Here is a 23,477-nt window from a genome sequence, read left to right on the forward strand (position 1 = left end):
CAGGGAAGAACTTTCTCCTCACCTCCAGCCTAAATCTCCCCTGGCACAGCCTGAGGCTGTGTCCTCTTGCTCTGGTGCTGGCCACCTGAGAGAAGAGAGCAACCTCTTCCTGGCCACAACCACCCCTCAGGTAGTTGTAGACAGCAATAAGGTCACCCCTGAGCCTCCTCTTCTCCAGGCTAACCAATCCCAGCTCCCTCAGCCTCTCCTCGTAGGGCTGTGCTCAAGGCCTCTCCCCAGCCTCGTCGCCCTTCTCTGGACACGCTCAAGCATCTCAATGTCCCTCCTAAACTGGGGGGCCCAGAACTGAACACAGTACTCAAGGTGTGGTCTAACCAGTGCAGAGTACAGGGGCAGAATGACCTCCCTGCTCCTGCTGGCCACACCATTCCTGATGCAGGCCAGGATGCCACTGGCTCTCTTGGCCACCTGGGCACACTGCTGGCTCATGTTCAGGTGGGTATCAATCAGCATCCCCAGATCCCTCTCTGTCTGGCTGCTCTCCAGCCACTCCGACCCCAGCCTGTATCTCTGCATGGGGTTGTTGTAGCCAAAGTGCAGCACCCTGCACTTGGAGCTATTGAACCCCATCCCATTGGACTCTGTCCATCTGTCCAGGCGGTCAAGGTCCCACTGCAGAGCCCTTCTGCCTTCCAACTCAGTCACATCTGCCCCCAATACATAATGTGGCCCAGTACACAGAAGAGAACCTGGGAGCTGATTAGCTTTAAAAAAACAAGAAGGAATGAGAAAAAACATCTCTCACCTGGTCAAGATTGTTGTAAAAATCTATACTGGCTGCACATAAGTATCTCCCAAGCAGAGTGGCATGGGTAGTAAAAATGGTGGCGACAGGAAGTTTCCGAGACCGAGACAGTATTAAGCCCACTCCTGCCTGCCACTCATGGAAGTGGGCAATTATGTTGGGCTTGTCCTCAAACTGACAGGAAAGCTGAAAACAATCAGAAAGAACACACATGAAATAGACATTATCTTGCCAACCATCCCAGCCCCAGAAAGCTCTGTTTCTTGTGCTGCCTCCTGCCTGCTTGCTTGCTTTCACATGACCAAGCAGTATCACAGTATCACAGTATTATCAGGGTTGGAAGAGACCTCACAGATCATCAAGTCCAACCCTTTACCACAGAGCTCAAGGCCAGACCATGGCACCAAGTGCCACGTCCAATCCTGCCTTGAACAGCTCCAGGGATGGCAACTCCACCACCTCCCCGGGCAGCCCATTCCAGTGTCCAATGACTCTCTCAGTGAAGAACTTTCTCCTCACCTCCAGCCTAAATTTCCCCTGGTGCAGCCTGAGGCTGTGTCCTATCATTCTGGTGCTGGCCACCTGAGAGAAGAGAGCAACCTCCTCCTGGCCACAACCTCCCCTCAGGTAGTTGCAGACAGCAATAAGGTCTCCCCTGAGCCTCCTCTTCTCCAGGCTAACCAATCCCAGCTCCCTCAGCCTCTCCTCGTAGGGCTGTGCTCAAGGCCTCTCCCCAGCCTCGTCGCCCTTCTCTGGACACGCTCAAGCATCTCAATGTCCCTCCTAAACTGGGGGGCCCAGAACTGAACACAGCACTCAAGGTGTGATCTAACCAGTGCAGAGTACAGGGGCAGAATGACCTCCCTGCTCCTGCTGGCCACACCATTCCTGATGCAGGCCAGGATGCCACTGGCTCTCTTGGCCACCTGGGCACACTGCTGGCTCATGTTCAGGTGGGTATCAATCAGCACCCCCAGATCCCTCTCTGTCTGGCTGCTCTCAGCCACTCCGACCCCAGCCTGTATCTCTGCATGGGGTTGTTGTGGCCAAAGTGCAGCACCCTGCACTTGGAGCTATTGAAGCCATCCCCTTGGACTCTGCCCATCTGTCCAGGCGGTCAAGGTCCCGCTGCAGAGCCCTTCTGCCCTCCAACCCAGCCACATCTGCCCCCAGCTTGGTGTCATCTGCACACTTGCTGATGACTGACTCCATGCCCTCATCCAGATCATCTAGGAAGATGTTAAAGAGGATGGGGCCCAGCACGGATCCCTGAGGGACACCACTAGTGACAGCTGCCAGCTGGATGTGGCACCATTCACCACCACTCTCTGGGCTCAGCCCTCCAGCCAGTTCCTAACCCAGCACAGAGTGTTGCCATCCAAGCCATGGGCTGACAGCTTAGCCAGCAGTTTGCTGTGGGGGACAGTGTCAAAGGCCTTGCTGAAGTCCAGATAGAGCACATCCACAGGCCTCCCACATCCACCAGTATAACATTTTCAATGGTCATGTGTCTTGATTCCTACCAGTTCTCATCCTTAGCCTAAGAGTTGTATGAGTCTCACTATTGCCTCAGAACAGTATCCATCCTAGATTGTTGGGAAGCTCTGCCACTCTTCTGCTATTGAAACTCATAGGAGCACCTATGATGCACAGATAATTCTGCAGAAATTTTTAGACCTCAGCCTTGTCAGCAGGGAAAAAGCTTTGGGATGTTGCTCCTAATCTCTAATTGGAAAACTGTGTGTATAAGAAGGTTTATACCCAATGTAAATCAAATTTCTAGATTGAAAATCTGTACCTCTTTTAAAAACCAGGCTGTAAGTGATCCAAAAATCACAGCATCGTTGGCTTCACGGTCATGAAAAGGGATCCCTATGTTGCTGACATCCCAAAATTCACCTTTCCACCTGTCCAGATTCCAAGCTGCTGATCCTATATCAAACAGTAAGACATATGGGCTGCCCTCTATCAACCATCTTCCAAAAAAGACCTGTGGGAAAGAAAAAGAAAGCAGAAAATACCAAAGTGAAGGTAGCATAACTGTTTAAATCCATCAGACACTAAGTGTTTGACATGAGCATCCTGTGATCATAGCCCTATAGACATAGGACTGGTCATTTCCCTTGCAAAATGTGTGGAGTAATCCTGCACCAAAGGCAGAGGTAAAAAGAAACTGCAATCTTTAGGAACATTTTGAGTGCTGTCTAGCACAGTTGATAATTCTGAAGGATGTGATGCCATCCAGAGGGAGCTGAACAGGCTGGAGAAGTGGGCTGAGGAGAAACTCAGCAAGTTCAATAAGGCAAAGAGCAAGGTCCTGCACATAGGTAGGGCAATCCTAGGTATCAATCCAGGCCCCTTTGCTCTGCATCTACAGTGCTGTGTCCAGCTCCGAGGCCTCCAACACAGGAAGGACATGGACCTGATGGAAAGGATCCAGAGTAGGGCCACAAAGATGATCAGGAGACTGGAACACCTCTGCTACGAGGAGAGGAAAGGCTGAGGGAGGTTGGGCTCTCTAGCTTGGAGCAGAGCAGCCCGAGGGGTGACTTCAGTCATGTTTATCAAGATGTGCAGGGCAGTGTCAGGAGGACAGAGCCAGGCTCTGCTCAAGGATGTCCAATGACAAGACAAGGGGCAATTTCTGCAAGCTGGAGCAGAGGAGGTTCTTCAGGAACATAAGGAGAAACTTTTTCATTGTGTGGGTGGCAGAGCCCTAGAGTAGGCTGCCCAGAGAGGTTGTGGAGTCTCCTTCTCTGGAGACATTCCAAACCCACCTGGATGTGTTCCTGTGTGACCTGCTCTCAGTGATCCTGCCTGGCAGGGGCATTAGACTGGATGATCTTTGGTGGGCACTTCCAACCCCTAACATTCTGATTTGGCAGAGTGGAAGGATCAACCAGAAGGTGTAATAATACCTAAACCCATATCAGCCTAAAAATAGAGCTTTAGTGCTTCATGTGCAACAGTATAACGAACATCTCTACAAGTATTCAGAACTTCACTGGTGTAACTTAGCTGCTCAAACGAGAGAGTTGGCTGAAGTGGCATAAGGGAACAGAACACAGCTGGGCCAACACTACAGATTGTCCCAGTCTGCACAGATTATTTCATGTTACCCCACTACCATCAACATGGCTACAGCAGCAGAGAGAGATCCCTTAACCAGAGAGAGCAAGGTACTGTAGGCAAGCTAGGGCAGTTTACACCCTACACAGAGCAAGCTTTCTGTGACTGTTCAATTGCTTTTCATTCACCAGCCCCTGGGAACCTCAGGATTTGAATCCAGCCTTGGCACTAGAACAGGCTGAAGAGAGGTCAAGTCTTGAAAACAATGACATGAAAGCCCTTAGACCTGTCTGCATAATGTACCAAAGACAGGTGTGTGCAGAACAGGCTTCCCTGAGCACTGAGGCTAACCTGCCTTTCCTGAACTCTAGCCAAGCCCTTCAGAAGGCTTGATGAATTCAAGTTTGTGTCTGCAGTCAGAGGATTAAATCCAAGTCTGAATTTCAGGGAAGTTTTAATTTGTGTCTTTCTCTGCTGTGAGTGGTCTGGTGATTCAGAATATTAAGATGCCTCTTGCCCTCTTCTCCCATGAGAATATTGTTGTGCCTGTTACTTTTTGTTTGGTTGGTTTTGTGGTGTTGTTTTTTCACTTCAATGTGTGGGAAGCTGACATGGTCAGCTGGAACTGTGTGACTCTTCCAAGGTGGCCAGTGCTGTGCAACAGTAGTTCTGGGCATCCCATCTGTGGAGTGTCTTAGGTGACAACTGAAGTGCCCAGTGTTAAACCCAAGACTTATGTTAGACATCCAGAGGTATTTCTTTAAAATGAGTGCTTTGAGACACTGGAACAGGTTGCCCAGAGATGTGGTGGGTGCCCCATCCCTGGAGACATTCAGGATCAAACTTTATGGAGTTGGAGGTGTCCCTGCTGACTGCAGGGGAGTTGGACAAGATGACCTTTGAGGTTCCTTTCAACCCTAATGCATTCTGTGGGGCTCTGTGTGCATGTCTGTGAAAGAGACATACATCCTTGCCTGCTTATTTCAGGCTATCCAGGTTTCTTACTCAGGAGAAGGAAGCTAAAAAGCAGGGAGATTGTGTGAACCCAGACTTCACCTAAATATGAAGTCAGGTTGTGGCAAGAAACACTTCTTACTTGAGACAGCATTCCTAGGTCCCCTGGTTTAAAGGGAACATTGTGACGCACAAGCAAGACCCAGACATAAAAGCTAATAGGATCAGCACAGCTCCTGGGCAGTGGAGCATCATTATTGAAGATCAAAGCTAGACTTCATGTACCCAGTACCCAGTGCTGTTGCTGTGTATGAATGCTCCAGCAGCACAATGCTAGGCTGATGAAATGGAATATATTGCTGGAACAGCATGAAGTACATGTATACAGCACTGCAATTAGTCTGCCCCACCACTCTTCTTATAGCTGTTTTCCAAGCAAGGGCATGCTACATGACTTGCAGAGACATCTCTTTGTAAGCAACGTGGAAAACTTTATCAGTCACATGTGAAAATCTGATCAGAAATACAAACCAGCAGTCAGATTGGACCTTTTAGCATGACCCTCAGCTTGAATAGCACAAACATCATATGAGGTTAGTTTCCCCAACACCTTCCCAAGCTGTGCCACACAGAACATCCAGCAGTGCACTTCTACACGACACGCAGCAGGACATTAGATCCTAATGACAGCAGAACTGCTGCTATAAAGGAAGATAACACATTGCCAGTGCCACAGCAGATGACAGTCCAAGAACTTTATGAATTTCTACACTAAAGTGTATCTTGCCCCTCAGTAACACAAATTGGTACAAATGCTTCCTTGCTGCTGCCTCCCAATGCTTTTCACATCTATTCAGCACAGATTATAAGCAGACAATTCTTTCTTCTGCAGATTAGCACCTCTGAGGGACTTGGTGCTGAATGAGTGAGGGTGAGTTCTATATCTCTGATGAGAACTTTCCAGGAAGAAGGTCAGATTTAGCCTGTGTTCCCTTCCACCTATTTCCTAGTAATCAATTGTCCTCAAGGCTGCAACTGCTTAGAGCTTAGTAGGTTTGTCTACTGACACAGCAGAGTCTACTCCTTTCAACAGATCACCTTTATTTGATGGAGAAACTGAGCCAATGACAAGTCTATCAGGTTTGACACAGACAACACTGGTTTAAAGTTTTCTAGGAAATGGATGAATTCACTCCTTGTGCTGCGAGTTATCCTCTCTTCCCAGAAAAGAGACAGCTGGTTGCACCGATCTGAGCAAGCAGATCTTTTGTCCCTGTGTTTTGTCCCTTGCTGGTTCTCAATTCAACGTGAAGTTACATCAGCAGATTTGTGAGCTAGTGGAACACCCTTCTCTCTCTGTCACAAACACATCAAATGTAAGAGTTCATTCAAAGTAAGGTCATATTATATCTACTAAAATCTCACTGTATTTAGAGACTAGATAAATAAGTCATTAATCCAATTAAGCAGACTTGCAGATAAATGAGTGTTAAAACCTGTAATTGGATAAAGCAGTTCTTCCTCGAAAATAACCTTTAATGAATTGACTCTGCTGCTCCAACAGCGGCTGCTGAGCCTTTCCCCTTGTGACATTGACCAGGTTTGCTGTGTCAAGTGGAATCACACTAGCAAGAGCATTAACCAAAACTGTAATCTCCTCAGCGTCACCTTTGTCACCCTGGGAAGCAGTAACACATCTGATTTACCTGACATCCTTGGCTTTGCATGGTGTCCATTGCCTTCTTAACTGCAGGGATTGGAGGCTCGCATACTTCCACCTGAGTCTTCACATTATGCTCAAAGTAGGGACCAATCAGGAAATAGTTTTCACCCCATTCATCTGCTGTAGTTTTGGCTTTTGTCTGGATCACCGTGTAAATGCCTCCCACTGCAAAAGAAGAGCACAAAAGGTAGGAGCACAGGCCACAGAACTCTGGAATAAACACCCCTAGGACAGATAAGTCTGTAGGTAAATCACTTCAGACATTCAGGTTCTATCAAATCAATACAAGCTCAGGCTCCGGAAAGGATCAGAGCTTCCTGGCTCAGTTGAGGAGTATGCACTGAAAGCAGACTGTTTTACTTACTCCTGGATGACTGCATTTGCCTTCCCTGAATTTCTCCTCCAATCTCAAATGCAGATCTCAAACTGTTACTCTTATCTAGTCAGTCATCTTTAAAGAATGTCTTTCAGGTGTTCTGTGTCCCACCACAAATATTTAACCAACATCTTGTTTTATTTCTATGTTGTTTCCCCCTCACTGGATTGTGAAACCTTTACACGAAGATTGTGAGATTCAGATCCTGGGGCTCATGTGTTCACTCTCCCATGCCTCATCTGGATTCTCCTGCATCCCAAGCAGAGCCTTCTACTATTTTATTGCAGCAGCTACCATTTTTGAAACATACACCTGATGATGTGGAAACACATGTGGTGAGAACTAAGCTGGCACTTCCAACTTGTTTTACAGAAATCACAGAGAAGGTGAGGCACTGATGGCTTTCATTGACTACTGACTATAAAAATGGATTTGGACCAATATCCTCAAGGCAAAGGGTGTCTGTTCCTTTACCATTCTAAAGTTGCACTGAATGTAGCTTACATTGCCCAGATAAATGCCTACAGCACCTTCCACCAAAATCCGGTGTGTTTTAAAACTGAACACTGCAAGGTGCACTCACAATGTATAATGCCAGTGGCATCCTGGTCTGCATGAAAAGCAGTGTGACTCTGCCACTTCATTCTGCTCTGGTGAGAGCTCACCTGCAGTACTGCATCCAACTCTGGAGCTCTCACTGCATGAAGGACATGGAGCTGATGAAGCAGGTGGTTGAGGCCCCATCCCTGAAACTATTCAAGGTCAGACTGAAGAAGGTTGTGAGCAAACTGATCTAGTGGAGGATGGCCCTGCTGACTGCAGAGGGGTTGGATGCCATCCCCCTAGTCACAACAACCCCAAGCAGTGCTATAGGCTGGGGACTGAGTGGCTGGAGAGCAGCCAGGAAGAAAGGGACCTGAGGGTACTGATAGATAGTAAGCTGAAGATGAGCCAGCAGTGTGCCCAGGTGGCCAAGAGAGCCAGTGGCATCCTGGCCTGTATCAGGAGCAGTGTGGCCAGTAGGACAAGGGAGGTTATTCTTCCCCTGTGCTCAGCACTGGTCAGGCCACACCTTGAGTGCTGTGTCCAGTTCTGGGCCCCTCAATTCAAGAAAGTTGTTGAGGTGCTGGAACATGTCCAGAGAAGGGCAACAAAGCTGGTGAGGGGCCTGGAGCACAAATCCTATGAGGAGAGGTTGAGGGAGCTGGGCCTGTTTAGCCTGGAGAAGAGGAGGCTCAGGGGTGATCTTATTACTGTCTACAACTACCTGAAGGGACATTGTAGCCAAGTGGGGGGTGGCCTCTTCTCCCAGGCAACCAGCAATAGAACAAGGGGACACAGTCTCAAGTTGTGCCAGGGTAGGTATAGGCTGGATGTTAGGAAGAAGTTCTTCACAGAGAGTAATTGGCATTGGAATGGGCTGCCCAGGGAGGTGGTGGAGGCACCGTCCCTGGGGGTCTTCAAGAAAAGACTGGCTGAGGCACTTAGTGCCATGGTCTAGTTGATTGGATAGGGCTGGGTGATAGGTTGGACTGGATGATCTTGGAGGTCTCTTCCAACTTGGTTGATTCTATGATCTTGATGGCCTCCTCCATCAGGTCCATGTCCTTCCTGTGTTGAGGGCTCCAGAGCTGGAAATTGTACTCGAGGTAAAGTATCACCAGAGCAAAGAGTAATAAGAAAGCTGCAGCTCAGCAGCTGCGAAGAGCCTGGGTGTTTGTTTTGCATAGCCAGCAGCTGAGTATTTCCTTGCACAAGGCTTTGCTTAGGATCACTGTGTCCTGAAGCATGCCCTGACAAAGATGTACAGAAGGCCTGTTCCAAGGGAAAGAGCAGGGGGTATGCAGTATGCTGTGCTCTGCCATCATAATTTGATGCACAGCAAGCAAAGAACATTTCAGACCACTGACTTGCCTGAAGTGCAATGAAAAGTACTTAGGATGAAAACAAAGGAGTACATTTTGCAGACTGAAAATTCTTCTGAAGATGGCTCAATGATCCTGGAGGTCTTCTCCAACCAAACCAATTCTATGATTCTGTAGATGTCATAAAAGCTCTGGGTTATCTGGTTGAAAGCTTGCTTTTGTCTTCTCTTTTACTGTGGAAATATGAGTCACAAAGCATCTCTGTGCTTTATTTGACAGGGAAGAGAAGTTGCAAGTGAAACTATTTATGTGGAAAGTGTTGGGCATAACTTAAAAGACATCTTGAGAAGAGCAGAGGAATGTCTAGAAGACCTTAGGAAACTGCTTGTGAGAGTCCAGCACAAAGCCACAAAGATGCTGAAGGCAGTGGAACATCTCCCTGCTTAGGACAGGCAGAAGGAGCTGGGGCTCTTTAGCTGGGAGCAGAGCAGCCTGACCGGTGACCTCAGTCATGTTTATTAAGATATAAAGGGCAGTGTTGGGAAAACAGAGCCAGGCTCTGCTCAGTGATGCCCAGTGATAGGACAAGTGGCAGTGGGTGCAAGCTAGAGCAGAGGAACATAGTAAGAAACTTATTCACTGTGAGGGTGTGAGAACCCTGGTGCAGGCTGCCCAGAAAGGTTGTGAAGATCTCAGGAAACATTCCAAACCCACCTGGATGCATTCCTGTGTGACCTACTCTAGGTGATGCCACTCTGACAGGGGAGTTGGACCTGGTGCTCTTTGGAAGTCCCTTCTAACTCCTCACATTCTGTGACTCTGTGAAGAGATCGCTTATATCAGCTCAGTTACTTGGAATTCCATGGAAACACCTGTGCCAGTAGCCAATGCACTACATCCCCTACTAAAAGAAAAAGAGTTGTGCTGGGGGAAGTATAGGCTGGATGTTAGGAGGAAGTTCTTCACAGAGAGAGTGATTGGCATTGGAATGGGCTGCCCAGGGAGGTGGTGGAGGCACCATCAGTGGAGGTGTTCAAGAAAAGCCTGGCTGAGGCACTTAGTGCCATGGTCTAGTTGACTGGATAGGGCTGGGGGATAGGTTGGACTGGATGATCTTGAAGGTCTCTTCCAACCTGGTTGATTCTATTCTATTCTAGATCACAGATTGGAGCCTAACAGAATTACAACAACTTGGTGAACAGGTTGTTGTTTATTAGTATGATGTTGCAATGTCATAAACAGAAAACCTTTGCAAACAAGGCCATACCAACATCCCATGATGTTGCAAGCTTCTGTACGCAGCCTCTGAAGTTTTGTACTTTGAAACAGGTTTTAAAACAAACAAGAAAAGACACAATGAGAAATAGATGTAGAAAGAGGAGAGACTGGAGCCAGAGAATTGGTTCAGATTGTCACAAACACGGGGAATTAGCAGTAAAATGCAGGGACAGGATCAAGCTCTTCTCCCCACAAAAATACTTCTATTAAATCTGAAGGTGTAATCATTGCAAAAAGCCCTTTAGAGAAAAAAAAGCATTTCTATTATTTCTTTTTTAAATGCCTTTTTAACTTTTCCAGCAGACTGAAGGAAATCAACAACAAATCATTTCCCCCATTTATTTTCTTCCTTTTTGCTCTGGGTAAAAAAAACAACAACTACCTGGCATGGAAAGGGGAAAATAAAATGCTTAGTAATGAAGTAATGTGTTCATTTAAGAGAAGTTTGATTTTTTTTAGTGATCTCTTTACAAAAAGGAAGATGAAAATAAAGTATTTTCTCAGAGAATAGTCCACTGAATTATTTTTAAGGTTTTGAATGTTTTCAAATACATTATTATCACTACAAATTTGTCTAAGGGAGTTATCTCCAACACTCAAGCCACTTTCTTCTTTCCTCGGTTCAAGTTCTGGTGCATTATTGCTGCTTGGATTTTATAGATACAACAGAAATCAGAGCCTTCCAAGGTAGATATCAGAACTATCTAAATCAATACTCTGAAAGTCAAGAACAGTCTCTTGATATTGTACCATCACTGAAGATGATAAAGCTTTGGAGCTGTTTGGCCTGGAGAAGGGAAGGCTCCAAGGAGACCTCAGAGCAACCAATACCTGAATGGGACCTACAAGAAAGCTGAAGAGGGACTTTTAACAAGGGCTTGTAGTGATGAGAGGCAATTGCTTTGAGCTGGAACAGGGCAGATTGAGACTGGAGATTAGGAAGAAATTCTTTCCAGTGAGGTTGGTGAGACTCTGGAGTAGGTTGCTCAAGGAGGTTATAAATGTCCTCTCCCTGGAGCTGTTCAAGGCCAGGCTGGATGAGGTCTTGAGCAGCCTGGTCTAGTGGAAGGTGTCCCTGTTCATGACAGGGGTGGTTGAAACTGAGTGATCTTCAAGGTCCCTTCCAGCCTATACCATTCTGTGAATCAATGGCTGCCATGGAACCCAAGAGAGCAATGGAACCCCGGGTTTGGGATTCAAATCGACTTCACTCCCACGTTACTAGTTACATTTGACTGCCTTTTCACCTCACAATATGACTCTGATTCATTGTGGTAAAATTGCACTTGCATTTTCAACTTTTCTTTAATGTTTGACTAGAATTCTATTGATTGATTGCCTTTTGAGGTATCTGGGAGCAATTTCTAGACTAACATTGCAAAATATGTCAGGTGAAACCCCTCCCCCCCCAGCATCTTCAGACAGCACAGGATTTGCATGTCATTTTTGCCTGTGTTTGTGGCCAAGACTCATCAGAAGGTCTCTACATTCTATGAAATGTTGGCATCCCAAAGATTTTCTGAGATAATACTAAACACTGAAATTTCTGACAGATGTCCACAATACAGAAGCTATTTCTGTGTACATCATCACCAATGCACAAGATTTCATCCGAGACCGATTTGACGTTGTTCTACCACCCCACACTCGAATGCACACAGCTCAAGATGCTGTGCTTATGCCAAGCTGATGCCAGCTCATCCCTGCTCCCCAGAGTGCCTTAGCTCAGGTGTGTCACAGATGACAGCATTCGCTTTCTGTCAAGGAACTTCAATAGAATCATAGAAACAACCAGGCTGGAAGAGACCTCCAAGATCATCCAGTCCAACCTAGCACCCAGCCCTAGCCAGTCAACCAGACCATGGCACTAAGTGCCCCAGCCAGTTAGGGCTGGGTGATAGGTTGGACTAGATGATCTTGGAGGTCTCTTCCAACCTGGTTGATTCTATGATTCTACCTCCAGGGACAGTGCCTCCACCACCTCCCTGGGCAGCCCATTCCAATGCCAATCACTCTCTCTGCCAACAACTTCCTCCTAACATCCAGCCTAGACCTACAACTTGAGACTGTGTCCCTTGTTCTGTTGCTGGTTGTCTGGGAGAAGAGGCCAACCCCACCTGGCTACAATGTCCCTTCAGGTAGTTGTAGACAGCAATGAGGTCACCCCTGAGCCTCCTCTTCTCCAGGCTAAACAACCCCAGCTCCCTCAGCCTCTCCTCATAGGGTTTGTGTTCCAGGCCCTTCACCAGCTTTGTTGCCCTTCTCTGGTTCAACACAGGGGAGGTAAAATGCTGGCCCTACTGTCTCCATTGGATTCAGCATTGAGTTTCCAAGAGCCTGCATTTTCACCAGAGAAACTGCATACACAACTCTGCTGCGTCAGGGTGAGCTGAACTAAGGTTTGGTTTTCAGCAGAGTCTTCATGCCAATAGGGATGAATTTAGGATTCATCTACCAATGGTTATTGAGCTAATCTGTTCCTGGCTGAATAATGATCCAAACTGGCTGCCTGCCCAGCATTTTTAAGCATTCTTCTATTTTCTCTCTAAAAGCTGTTAGTTGTACAGCAGAAAATACTAAATATTACTGGAATGATTTTAAAGGCATTTTTATGGAGCACACATCAGAACTAGAACATTCTCAGCTCTTCTCAGTGCATCAGAAAAAACCCTAAGTTACAGCTAAATGCTATTCTAACTTAGAGAATTGGACATGCACCCTCCACACAGGTGAAGCACTTCAGTTTTCCCTGGGCAAACATTTAGATGAGGTTGAAGAGGATGGAGCCATTTTCATTGTGGGAAATGTGCAGAGCTGCTGTCACGTCCATGGCTGATCACTTTTCATATTTTCCATCTGTGGGGCTTCAGACACAGCTTCTACATAGCTTGCAGAAACATGGTTTGTACTCCTGTACGTTAAGTTTTTATTGGTCTCCATGTTATGAAGGAAAGAAAACCAATCTTCTGCACAGAGATATGACCAGACCTGACTTTAGCACATCACTGTGGCCAGGAGAGGAGGGGAAGCATGAAAAACACTGAGCTTCCCCATGATTATCACAAGATTGTGTGGCACTGCAGTGCACTGGGGCCCTTCCCTGCCTGCTCTTTTCTCCTTCTGCCACAGAAACACAGGTGGATCAGTTTCACAGCATGAGTCTTGTCCATTAGTGAGCAGTCAAAGTGAGGGAAACCACACAAAACAAATTAGGCCTTTCTAAGTCTTCGGCAGAAGTCTTTCAATGCAAGATGGTTTCATTGTTGTGCTTGGGTTAGGTGGCAAGTTCCTTCCTACTGAGTGGGAGGGAGGGGGAACCACACTGGCAAAGGAGCCTTTTTCATCTCTCATTCTCCCCCTTGGCTACTTTATCTTAGCTTGCTCCAGACAAAAGAAGAGGAGAAAGAGTAACTGAGATGCTGGTGCTTTCCAACACGTGTCAGAGGTTGCTATTAGCACAGGCAGTAGCCAGGACAGAGAATATAAAAAGGAAGCATGCAGAAGTTGAAAGCTCTGCCTTTTCAGAGCATTTACTAAATGACCTAGACTTGAAAAAAAGAGACACCTTCACTGTGACAGCTGCTGAGAAACTGAGTGATGAGACTCTGGAAATAATGGGTATTTGTAGATCTCTGAGCACTGAATGCAGGCAACTGACTTGTCCTCTACAGCTGCACCTCATGCCTCAGTACCAAGCAGCACCACCAGGGAAATTCTAGAGAACACCTGCTCTCCATATGCAGCCCAGCACATGAAGATCCTCTCACACTAGATGTGATCAAACATGCTCTGATTTGTAGGACCCAAGCTCTGAAGGAGAATAAAGTTAAGAGTTCAGAAAACCGATCAGGACTTATGAACAAGACTGTTTACAGGTGTGGGGATAGCTCTGGTAGCTCATTCTCACTGTGCAGAACACATTCAGCCTTACTGTCACTGCCACAGAGAAATGGAAGAACTACTAAGAAGATGGAAGGAGGAAATGTACTCATAGCCAAGCACCTAGTGACATGCATGGAGTTAATGTAATGACTTAACTCTCTCCTGCAGACAGCAGCAGCTTTACACCACTTTAGCAGTGCAAAGCAACTATATGCTGAACTACTCTGACACCCCTTTGGACTGTCAGAAAGGAAGAAAGAAAAGTCTTCACATTAAATACTCAAGATTTGCTTTTCAGGCAACAAACACAGCTAATGCTTGTCTTCTGCTCTATCACAGGAATGTACACAGCAGCAGTCCAGTGTGACCTGCTCTAGGTGATCCTGCTCTGGCAGGGGAGGTGGACTGGATGATCTTTGGAGGTCCCTTCCAACGTGTTTAAAACAAAAACATTCAATGGTGTAGCAATACTAAATCTATGTGGGGTCAGCCTCCTTAAATAGTTCTTCCTTCTGCTGAAGGAGGTGGGATACATGCAGTGTAAGTTAAGGCTCAGGGGTGACCTCGGGAAGGGAGGTTGTAGCCAGGTGGGGTTGGTCTCTTCTCCCAGGCAACCAGCAACAGAACAAGGGGACACAGTCTCAAGTTGTGCCAGGGGAGGTCTAGGCTGGATGTTAGGAGGAAGTTGTTGGCAGAGAGAGTGATTGGCACTGGAATGGGCTGCCCAGGGAGGTGGTGGAGGCACCGTCCCTGGAGGTGTTGAAGAAAAGCCTGGATGAGGCACTTGGTGCCATGGTCTGGTTGACTGGCTAGGGCTGGGTGCTAGGTTGGAGTGGATGATCTTGGAGGTCTCTTCCACCCTGGCTGATTCTATGATTATGATTTCCTAAGCAGAGGTAGCATCTGTGATGACATCCTCCCCCCCCTTTATTTTGTTGGCTCCTCTCTCCCAAGAAATACAGTGCCCTAATGTTCTCCAGAAACTGTTCATAGAAGTTAGGTCACCAGGGTACAGACTCTCACCATGTGACTTGCACATTCACTTGCCCAGAAAATATTTTTCAATCCCCAAGCCCCAAACTTCAGTATCAAGAATTTACCATGAAAAACATAAAGCAGAATGTTTTCAGTCAAGGTTGGCTAATGGAAACTTTGCAGAGAGGTCTCGTTCTGCTGAAGAAATTGTTTGCCATCAGTAACTCAGTCAGCCTTGCTTGCATATTATAGGTTTGGGAAGTGGTGCAACTAACAGTATCTTATTTTAGAATTAACTAAATAAACACCAGTAATTCTCTCCAAAATGTGAGATTAATACATTTTAGCTGTGTCAGTAGATTTTGCTTCAGTGCTGCATGTACCAGTACAGGCCAGGGACTGATCTATTGGGGAAAGGGACCTTGGGATTCTGCCCATGAGCCAGCAATGTGCCCTGGTGGCCAAGAAGGTCAAGGGCATCCTCGGGTGGATAAGAAAGGATGTGGTAAGTAGGTTGAGAGAGGTTCTCCTACTGCCTCTAGTCTTCCCTGGTGAGGCCACAACTGGAATACTGTGTCCAGATCTGGGCCCCTCAGTTCAAGTACCTCAGGGAACTGCTTGTGAGAGTCTAGCACAGAAGCACAAAGATGCTGAAGGCAGTGGAACATTTCCCTGCTGAGAACAGGCTAAGGGAGCTGGGACTTTTTAGCTCAGAGAAGAGGAGCCTAAGGGGTGACCTCATTCACGGTTATCAAGATGTGAAAAGCAGTACTGGGGGGACAGAGCCAGGCTCTGCTCAGGGATGTCCAATGACAGGACAAGGGGCAATGGGTGCAAGCTGGAGCAGAAGATGTTCCACTGGAAAAGAAAGAGAAACTTTTTTCACTGTGAGGGTGGCAGAGCCCTGGAGAAGGCTGCCCAGAGAGGTTGTGGATGAGTCTCCTCTGGAGACATTCCAAACCCACCTGCATGCATCCCTGTATGACCTACTCTAGGTAATGCTGCTCTGGCAGCATGTTGGACTGGATGCTCTCTGGAGGTCTCTCCCAATCCCTAACATTCATTGATTCTATGAGGACGCCCAAATTTCCTATATCTCTGCTGCTATCTGCTTGCTAGCACCTTATTTAGCATGGATGCTGCAGAAGTAAATGCTTTGTGCTCCAAATTCAGAGTATAGGGAATTAACTCAAAAAGCTTGACTGAAGGTACTGAAACCCATAAGGATTTGAGGTGAAAAAGCTACTTTGTACTACTGAAAGGTATTCATAGTCCTCACCAACTTTAAATGACCAATGAAAAACTGCACTGCAGTGAAGATTAAATATCAACAGTTGCCACAGAACAGTAATTCCAGTTTCACCATGGGGACAAACCCTTGCACTGTTTCTCTCACACACATTTGCCCTCTAGACTTCAGATCTTATAGATTCTACATCCCCTTCTCCTAAATGTGGGAGGACACATGATGTCAATCATTTACTTACATTTCTGGTGAAAATAAGGCTTGTTTTCCCTTGCACAAGAGCTAGCTGAAAGGGGGTGATCTGATGATGGAATGAGAAATGGAGGCAGAGGATGCTTGCACAATGAGCGGCATGCACTCTGCCTGCCAAGCTGCATGCGCTGGACGCATGCACAATGGATGAAGTTGCTGTCTGGCACCACTCCTGTTTGCAAAGACCAGTCCAAAAGGCTTTCAGCTGGTATAAAGACTGCTGGTCATTGACATCTGGTTTTTGCTCAGCTGTTTCAACGCAGCTATGTTTATTTATACCCGTTTCAAATCTGGCCTCTCCTCCACACTGCTCTAGAAGACTGATAGAGGCTGCTAAATTGCTCTGAATCCCCTGTCTATTTTACAGCTCATTTTTGTACATGGTATTCCCAAGTGAATTCACACAGAAGGCAAAATATAAACATGTCTAAAGCAACATTTTCTGTATTCAGACAACTGCACACCCAGGCATTACACTCAGACGTTTAAACAGCCTACCCTGGTGGTGCACCATGCAAAGACACACGGCCATCCTGACATGCTCGCCCCACACAAGCACAGGCAGATGCAGGATTACACACGGATAACACAGGCACTCCTTCCAGCACAGCAGCTCTGCAGCCTGCTCTCCCTTTCCTGTCCAAGCCCTTCATGCCTCCTATGAAAACAGCGATACTAATTCTTAAAAGCATTGCACAAACCTTTGTTGGTAACTTCCCAAGAAACTTCAAAGAGCAGCAGATCCTCCACTGGTAGGTCTTCATCCTCCCACTGAGGAAGCCCATTAAGAGAAGTTATGGACATGGATCTAGCCAGCGGCATCTTCTTCAGCCCTTGGATGCTCACCACGCAGGCTACAAGGGTTAGCGAGCGTCCAGTTAACGTAGCAGTTCTCTGCCGTTCTGGTTTGAGCAATCTGCTGCTGTGCTGGGCTCCAAGGAGAAAATTATTCAGATAGCTGGGAGCTAATGGGTTTAAACTGTCTGACCACCAGCATTAAATTGGCTCAGCAAAATCCTCAGGGCTTGAGAAACAGCTGCTGGTAGGGGTAAGAATTTAAGGCTGACCTAAGAAAGGTCTTGACTCTTTTGGGGCCAAGGCTTGCTCCTTTTTTTTTGCTCCTTTTCTCTTAGAGGGAGGCAAAAAATGGGTTTCAGGTCTTCAGCCACAGCATTCAGTATCTACCACCTCAGGGATAACTGAAACTTGACGACTGTAAATCCAGCACTTCCCTGAGCAAATTCCAGCAGGGAGGACACTGAGTTCATCACCTGATGTGAGTTCTGCCCCTGAGTCCTCCCACCGAGATATACCCTCCCATTAACACCCACGGACCTTCTCTATCTGCTGGCCACCTGCTGACTGGGTTAGCAGACTCACGATGTCTTTTAGATTACTTGTTGGGCTAAAAGCTGTCAGCTGTTCTTGTTCAGTTCCCCAGTCTGTAAGCACTACTTTATCTCACACCCTTCTTCTGCAATTGACTTCAGCTGTGTTTCTAGGGCTCTGCACAAGCTGTTGGCTTCACTCTGCTCTCGAGCAGCCCTCCAGCCCTGACAGCTTTCACAGACAGAGCTACAAAGGTTCTATCTTGACTTTGACACATTCTGGCCCTACTTGTAGTCCTGGTGCCTGACTTTCTACCTGGTTTTAATTTTTCTATGCCGCTGGTCCCTGGATCCATGTCCTCTGCTGAAAGAAACTTGTGACTAACAGGTCTGAGAACAGTATGCCTCTGTCTCGCTCGGGCACAGACATGGCATGCTCTAAGTGTTGCAGGTGCATCTGCAGAGATGTCAGTCCCTAACCTGAGATCCTCAAAGCTTCATAGGCTGTCACCTGTTTGGAAGATGCTTATGTGCTTACACGTCTGGTTGAGAAGCCAGTGCGTCTGGGACAGCTGTGCAAGTTCAATCCGATTCTGAGCTTAGAGCACAACCTGCCCAAAATCTGCAGTTCAGCAGTGAGCAAATCTCCAGGTGAGATCCAGGGCATCTCTGGCACTATGGAGAATAACACTGCACCAGCAGGTAGGGGCTCTATAGTAGCAGAGAGGGGAAGTTTTTGGCCTCCTTTTAAGACAAAAGCAGTTCCAAGTAGCTGGTCTACAAGACAGGCAGCCCGTCTGCATAAAAATGGCGTTGACACAATGTAATATAGCTGAGCCGACCTCAAGGGCTAACTATCTCCCAAAAGACTGACTCGTAACGCTCCTCTCATGCCCTCTTTGCTCTTACGGCAGTCAGAGCCATCACCGAGCTCACTGGACTCACCTAAGGAAACCTTTTTTCCCAAGTCAGGAATGGGAGCTCTGTCAGGAGAGAGCCTTGCAAGAGGGGAAGGAGCAGCACAGCTGGGCACAGGGCGAGGTGCGAGGTACTGCTGCTTTGCTTTTGCAGCTGGCTCGGCTGCCCTGTGACACTCTGGCCACAGACTGGGCTGCAGGAAGGTTTCCCTTCTCGGCTAGCTGGCAGACCTGCCCAGGGAAGGCTGATGGGGTTTCCTGCCTGCCCATCTTTCTGTCTCCGTGATCCGAGCTGCCCTGCTTACTGATCTGTGAAAACAAGCCTGGCCAAGAATGAGTATCTTTGGAGCAACTGTGGAGTGGGTAGAAACCAAGATCATCCTACAGGTTAAAAATCATGCTACTTAAAATTAAACCCAGCAGCCCTCTGAGGGTGACTTCGTTTCTGAAACAGGACATCTGCCCAAGTCACGCTTTCAGGTTTGCCTGGAAGCCCTGAGGCTGACAGCTGCCAGTCCCAGGCGAGCCTCAAGGCGGCAAGTGGAGGAGGTATGAGCAAAGGAGCCCAAGAGCCTGCTGGAAGCATGGAACCACAGAGCCGTTCTGGTTGGAAGAGACCTTTAAGATCATCAGGTCAAACCATTAACCTACCCCTGGCAAGTCACCACTACAACACCTCTCACCACCACATCTGTCTCGGGAGCATCTCCAGGGATGGTAACTCCACCATCTCCCCGGGCAGCCTGTTCCAGTGCCGCACAACCCTTTCAGTGAAGAAATTCCCCCTACTATCTTAATAATCCAAACCTCCCCTGGCACGACTTGAAGCCATTTCCTCACGTCCTATTGCCGCTTGGGAGAAAAGACTGATCCCCACCTTGCTGCAACCTTCTCTCATGCAGTGGTAGGGCGATGAGGTCTCCGCTCAGGCTCCTTCTCTCCAAGCCGAACAGCAGACCCCCGCCAGCCCCAGGCGCTCCCTGCAGAAGGAGCCGCTGCAGGCGGCCCAAAAGGGGCGCATGGCCCTCGCCCGCCTCGCTAGCAGGGCCGCTGGCCCAGGCCGCAGAGCGCAGCCGCGGGGGCACACCCGGCCCTCTGCTGCCCCCCTGCGGCGCCAGACGGCGCCTCGCAAGCGCCCCCCGGGCCGCTGCCCCGGCTCGCAGCACGGCTGGCAGGGCGCCGCCGTGTGGCAGCGGCGGGGATGTCCCAGCGGCGCTGCGTCAGCCAGGCGGCACGCTCGAGCTCTTGTGTAGCAAGAATGCGCCCCCTAGCGGAGGAACGAACAGCCGCTCCTCCCAGGGGCACTCACTGCTGAGAGCTGCACCTGCCCAGAGGGGAGCCACCGGGGTCTGCTGGTGCATGGGCCCCTCGGGCACCGCTGGCTGGACAAGCACTGAACCTCATTCAGGACACCGAAGTCAAACTGCCCGCAACAGCCACCTCTCCAGATGGCAGTTAAACCTTTAGGAGCCATGCCACGTAATCACAGGATGCTAGGTGCTGCAAAGGACCTGCAGAGATCATTCAGTCCAACCCCTCTGCCAGAGCAGCACCACCCAGAGCAGGTCACACAGGAACACATCCAGGTGGGTTTGGAATGTCTCCAGAGAAGGAGACTCCACAGCCTCTGGGCAGCCTGCTCCAGGGCTCTGCCACCCTCACAGTGAAAGAATTTTCAAAGTCATTAAATTCACCCAGACGTTTGTTATCCCAGCACAGTGAAGAACCACTTCAGACTAGCTTTTTAGTTGGAAAATCGCCTTCAGCCTCCCTGGCTGCATGTAAGACTGTTAGGGGAAGAAACACCTCAAAGTGTGGGAGTTAATAATGAAAGAATTGTCTAGGTGTGGCTTGTGCTAAATAGAAATGAGCCTTCAAGGTTTGCCCACACCAACAAGAAGTCGAAGAGATGTTAAAAATATTCCTACACATTGAGTCAAATGTTACAGGAGGAAGCCACAACAGTTTGTAGCTATCACTGATGTACACACACCCTTCTGCACAGAGCAGTGGGTGGCACTGGTGGGAGTAGCATGAATTCACCGAGGTCTTTACTGTGCATCTGCAGTACTGTGCCCAGACTGGGCCACTCAGTTCAAGAAGGATCTCAGTGAACTGCCTGAGTCTAGCACAAAGCCACAAAGAAAGCAGCCAAGAGGAAAGGGACCTGGGGGTACCGGTAGATAGTAGCTGAAGATGAGGCAGCAGTGTGCCCAGGTAGCCATCCTGGCCTGCATCAGAACAGTGTGGCCAGTAGGACAAGGGAGGTTACTCTTCCCCTGTACTCAGCACTGGTCAGGCCACACCCTGAGTGCTGTGTCCAGTTCTGGGCTCCTCAATTCAAGAGAGATGTTGAGGTGCTGGAAGGTGTCCAGAGAAGGGCAACAAAGCTGGTGAAAGGCCTGGAACACAAACCCTATGAGGAGAGGCTGAGGGAGCTGGGGGTGTTCAGCCTGGAGAAGAGGAGGCTCAGAGGTGACCTCACTGCTGTCTACAACTACCTGAAGGGACATTGTAGCCAGGTGGGGCTGGTCTCTTCTCCCAGGCAACCAGCAACAGAACAAGGGGACACAGTCTCAAGTTGTGCCAGGGAAAGTATAGGCTGGATGTTAGGAGGAAGTTCTTCCCAGAGAGTGATTTCCCACTGGAATGTGCTGCCCAGGGAGGTGGTAGAGGCACCGTCCCTGGAGGTGTTCAAAAAGAGACTGGATGAGGCACTTGGTGCCATGGTCTAGTTGACTGGCTAGGGCTGGGTGCTAGGTTGGACTGGATGATCTTGGAGGTCTCTTCCAACCTGGCTGATTCTATGATTCTAAGATGCTGAAGGCTGTAGAACGTTTCCCTGCTTCGGACAGGCTGAGGCAGCTGGGGCTCTTCAGCTTGGAGCAGAGCAGCCTGAGGGGTGACCTCAGTTATGTCTATCAAGATGTGCAGGGCAGTGTCAGGAGAGAGGCAGGCTCTGCTCAGTGATGTCCAGTGACAGGACAAAGGGCAATGGGTGCAAGCTGGAGCAGAGGAGGTTCCATGGGAACAACACACCAGCCTGCTGTCTCAACAGTTGCAGGGTAGTCTGACTTTCTTTCCATGGCCTCTAATTATTTACACCTGCAAATGTTAAGGGGTCTAGGTCCTCACAGCAATTAAAATAGCATTGCTGATCTTACCTCATGTGAGTCAAGCAAATTGTCCTCAGCACTTTCTGAAGTGTTCTGCTCTGCTGCTTTTTACCAGCAGTGCTACTCTGTCCCCCAGCATCACAATGTTTTCTATTAGACCAAGGAGTGGCAAAAGTACCTCCTGTTACAAATGAATATGCTTAAAAAACCACACGTATTACCTTCTGCAGGCTATGACAAGAGCAAAGTTCATGTATCAGTGTGCTGTACAAAGCATACACAAGATAAACACGAGTCTATTATGGTCAGAAAAAAAACATAGGTATCTTTTAGAGATAAAGCACAATGGCAATATAGTTATTAAGGAACTGATATGGTTGATAAGAGGCTATTTGAGATAGACTCCAAGCAACAGAGAGCAGTAGGCTGGTGTTAAGCACACATACAGAAGCCATTACACAGCCATGCAACTGCAATGAAGTTAAGATACAAGATGGGGTGGTAGGATTTCTAATAAAAATTACCCTCTCAAAAGCCCTACAATGTCTCACAAGTGTAACTTTGAATGCTTTCATTAACAAAACAGTGTCAGGAAGGAACTGTGCAAGGTAGCCAACTAAGTGTGCTCAGGTGAAAATTGCTAGTAGGTGTGCCCTGAAAGCAGCAGCTGCTTATGCCATTTACCTTCTGACAGCTCATTTAGCAGGATCTAGGCAGATGTGGAAAGCCTTCCAGGAAGATTTCCACATCAAATTATGAAAGTAGAAACTCTTCTTAGTCCCACTCCTTCCAGAAGTCTGGCATCAAGCCAGCAACTGAAAACAAAACACCTTCTAAGGCCTCCCTAGGATACCTCTTGTAAACAATGCTGCACCAGCACCCCACGCATGGTGCCTCACCAACCACACGGTACAAAATGACAGAGTAGCAGTTACCTTGCAATGTAGCAGAGCTTGCATAGCCTTTTGTTTCAAAGGGAACTACAGAAATTAGGCTACTTGCTCGTCAAAGTGTTTTAGTCCAATATGCAGAGCACTTTAATGGACCTAGAAAAGGCTAATGGCTCCAATTTAGTCTCAGACCATTTGTTATGAAACAAGACCTGCAGGACCCCCAGCTATAATACAAGATGGTTTTGATGCTGTTTCTCCCCTGGACATTTAGATTGACCAGTTCTGGGCCTGCCAAGTTATTCTGTGGTTAAATCACCTAGAATTCTGGAACAGCTGTTAAAAGAAACACTTTGGATTTAAAACTGAACACTAGAGCACTCTGGGACTCCAGCCTAACTCTAAGAAAAAAAAAGCTGGGTTTTGGTAATTGAGCAGGAAAGAATCTTGATCTAAACATTGTAAAAACCAGACACAGGTAACAGGCAAAGGATTGAACCCAGAAGACAAAGATCTGCAGAACTCTTTCTCTAGGCCATAGGCACACAGAACCTTAATGCTGCCAAATTTTTGGTAAGTGGCCCAGAGGCAGACCCTCACTCCAGGTCCTCTGCCTACTAGTAAAACATTTGTAGTACTGCATCAAAAACAAGTCTGGGAATCAGCTACACTCAGCATCTGAGCTGAAACCAAATCACACAAAAGAAGGCTTCCAGTTATACTGCATCAGTGAAATCCCACCATAAGTGATTCCAACATAGTTTGACTTTTCAAAGGTCAGTGTAGAGACATTTCTCTCTACACTTCTATGCAGCCTACAATTAAAGGAGAATCCTAGAG

At 47.8% G+C, this 23,477-nt stretch overlaps 1 protein-coding gene across 1 annotated transcript in view; it reads right to left on the reverse strand.

Moving 5' to 3' along the window:
• GYS2 (glycogen synthase 2) overlaps positions 1-19,675 on the reverse strand; it is a 59,719-nt gene extending 40,044 nt beyond the window's left edge. The window contains exons 1-5 of the mRNA XM_064155931.1: positions 19,509-19,675; positions 17,088-17,240; positions 6,496-6,677; positions 2,565-2,756; positions 767-952 (exon numbers count right to left, since the gene is read on the reverse strand). Of these exons, the coding sequence (XP_064012001.1) occupies positions 767-952; positions 2,565-2,756; positions 6,496-6,677; positions 17,088-17,208 (681 nt within the window). The 5' untranslated portion in view covers positions 17,209-17,240; positions 19,509-19,675. The remainder of the gene's footprint in view (positions 1-766; positions 953-2,564; positions 2,757-6,495; positions 6,678-17,087; positions 17,241-19,508) is intronic.
• Between the last annotated feature and the right edge of the window lie 3,802 nt (positions 19,676-23,477).

The sequence above is a fragment of the Pogoniulus pusillus genome, chromosome 15, assembly GCF_015220805.1.
Source record: "Pogoniulus pusillus isolate bPogPus1 chromosome 15, bPogPus1.pri, whole genome shotgun sequence".
Taxonomy (NCBI): Eukaryota; Metazoa; Chordata; class Aves; order Piciformes; family Lybiidae; genus Pogoniulus; species Pogoniulus pusillus.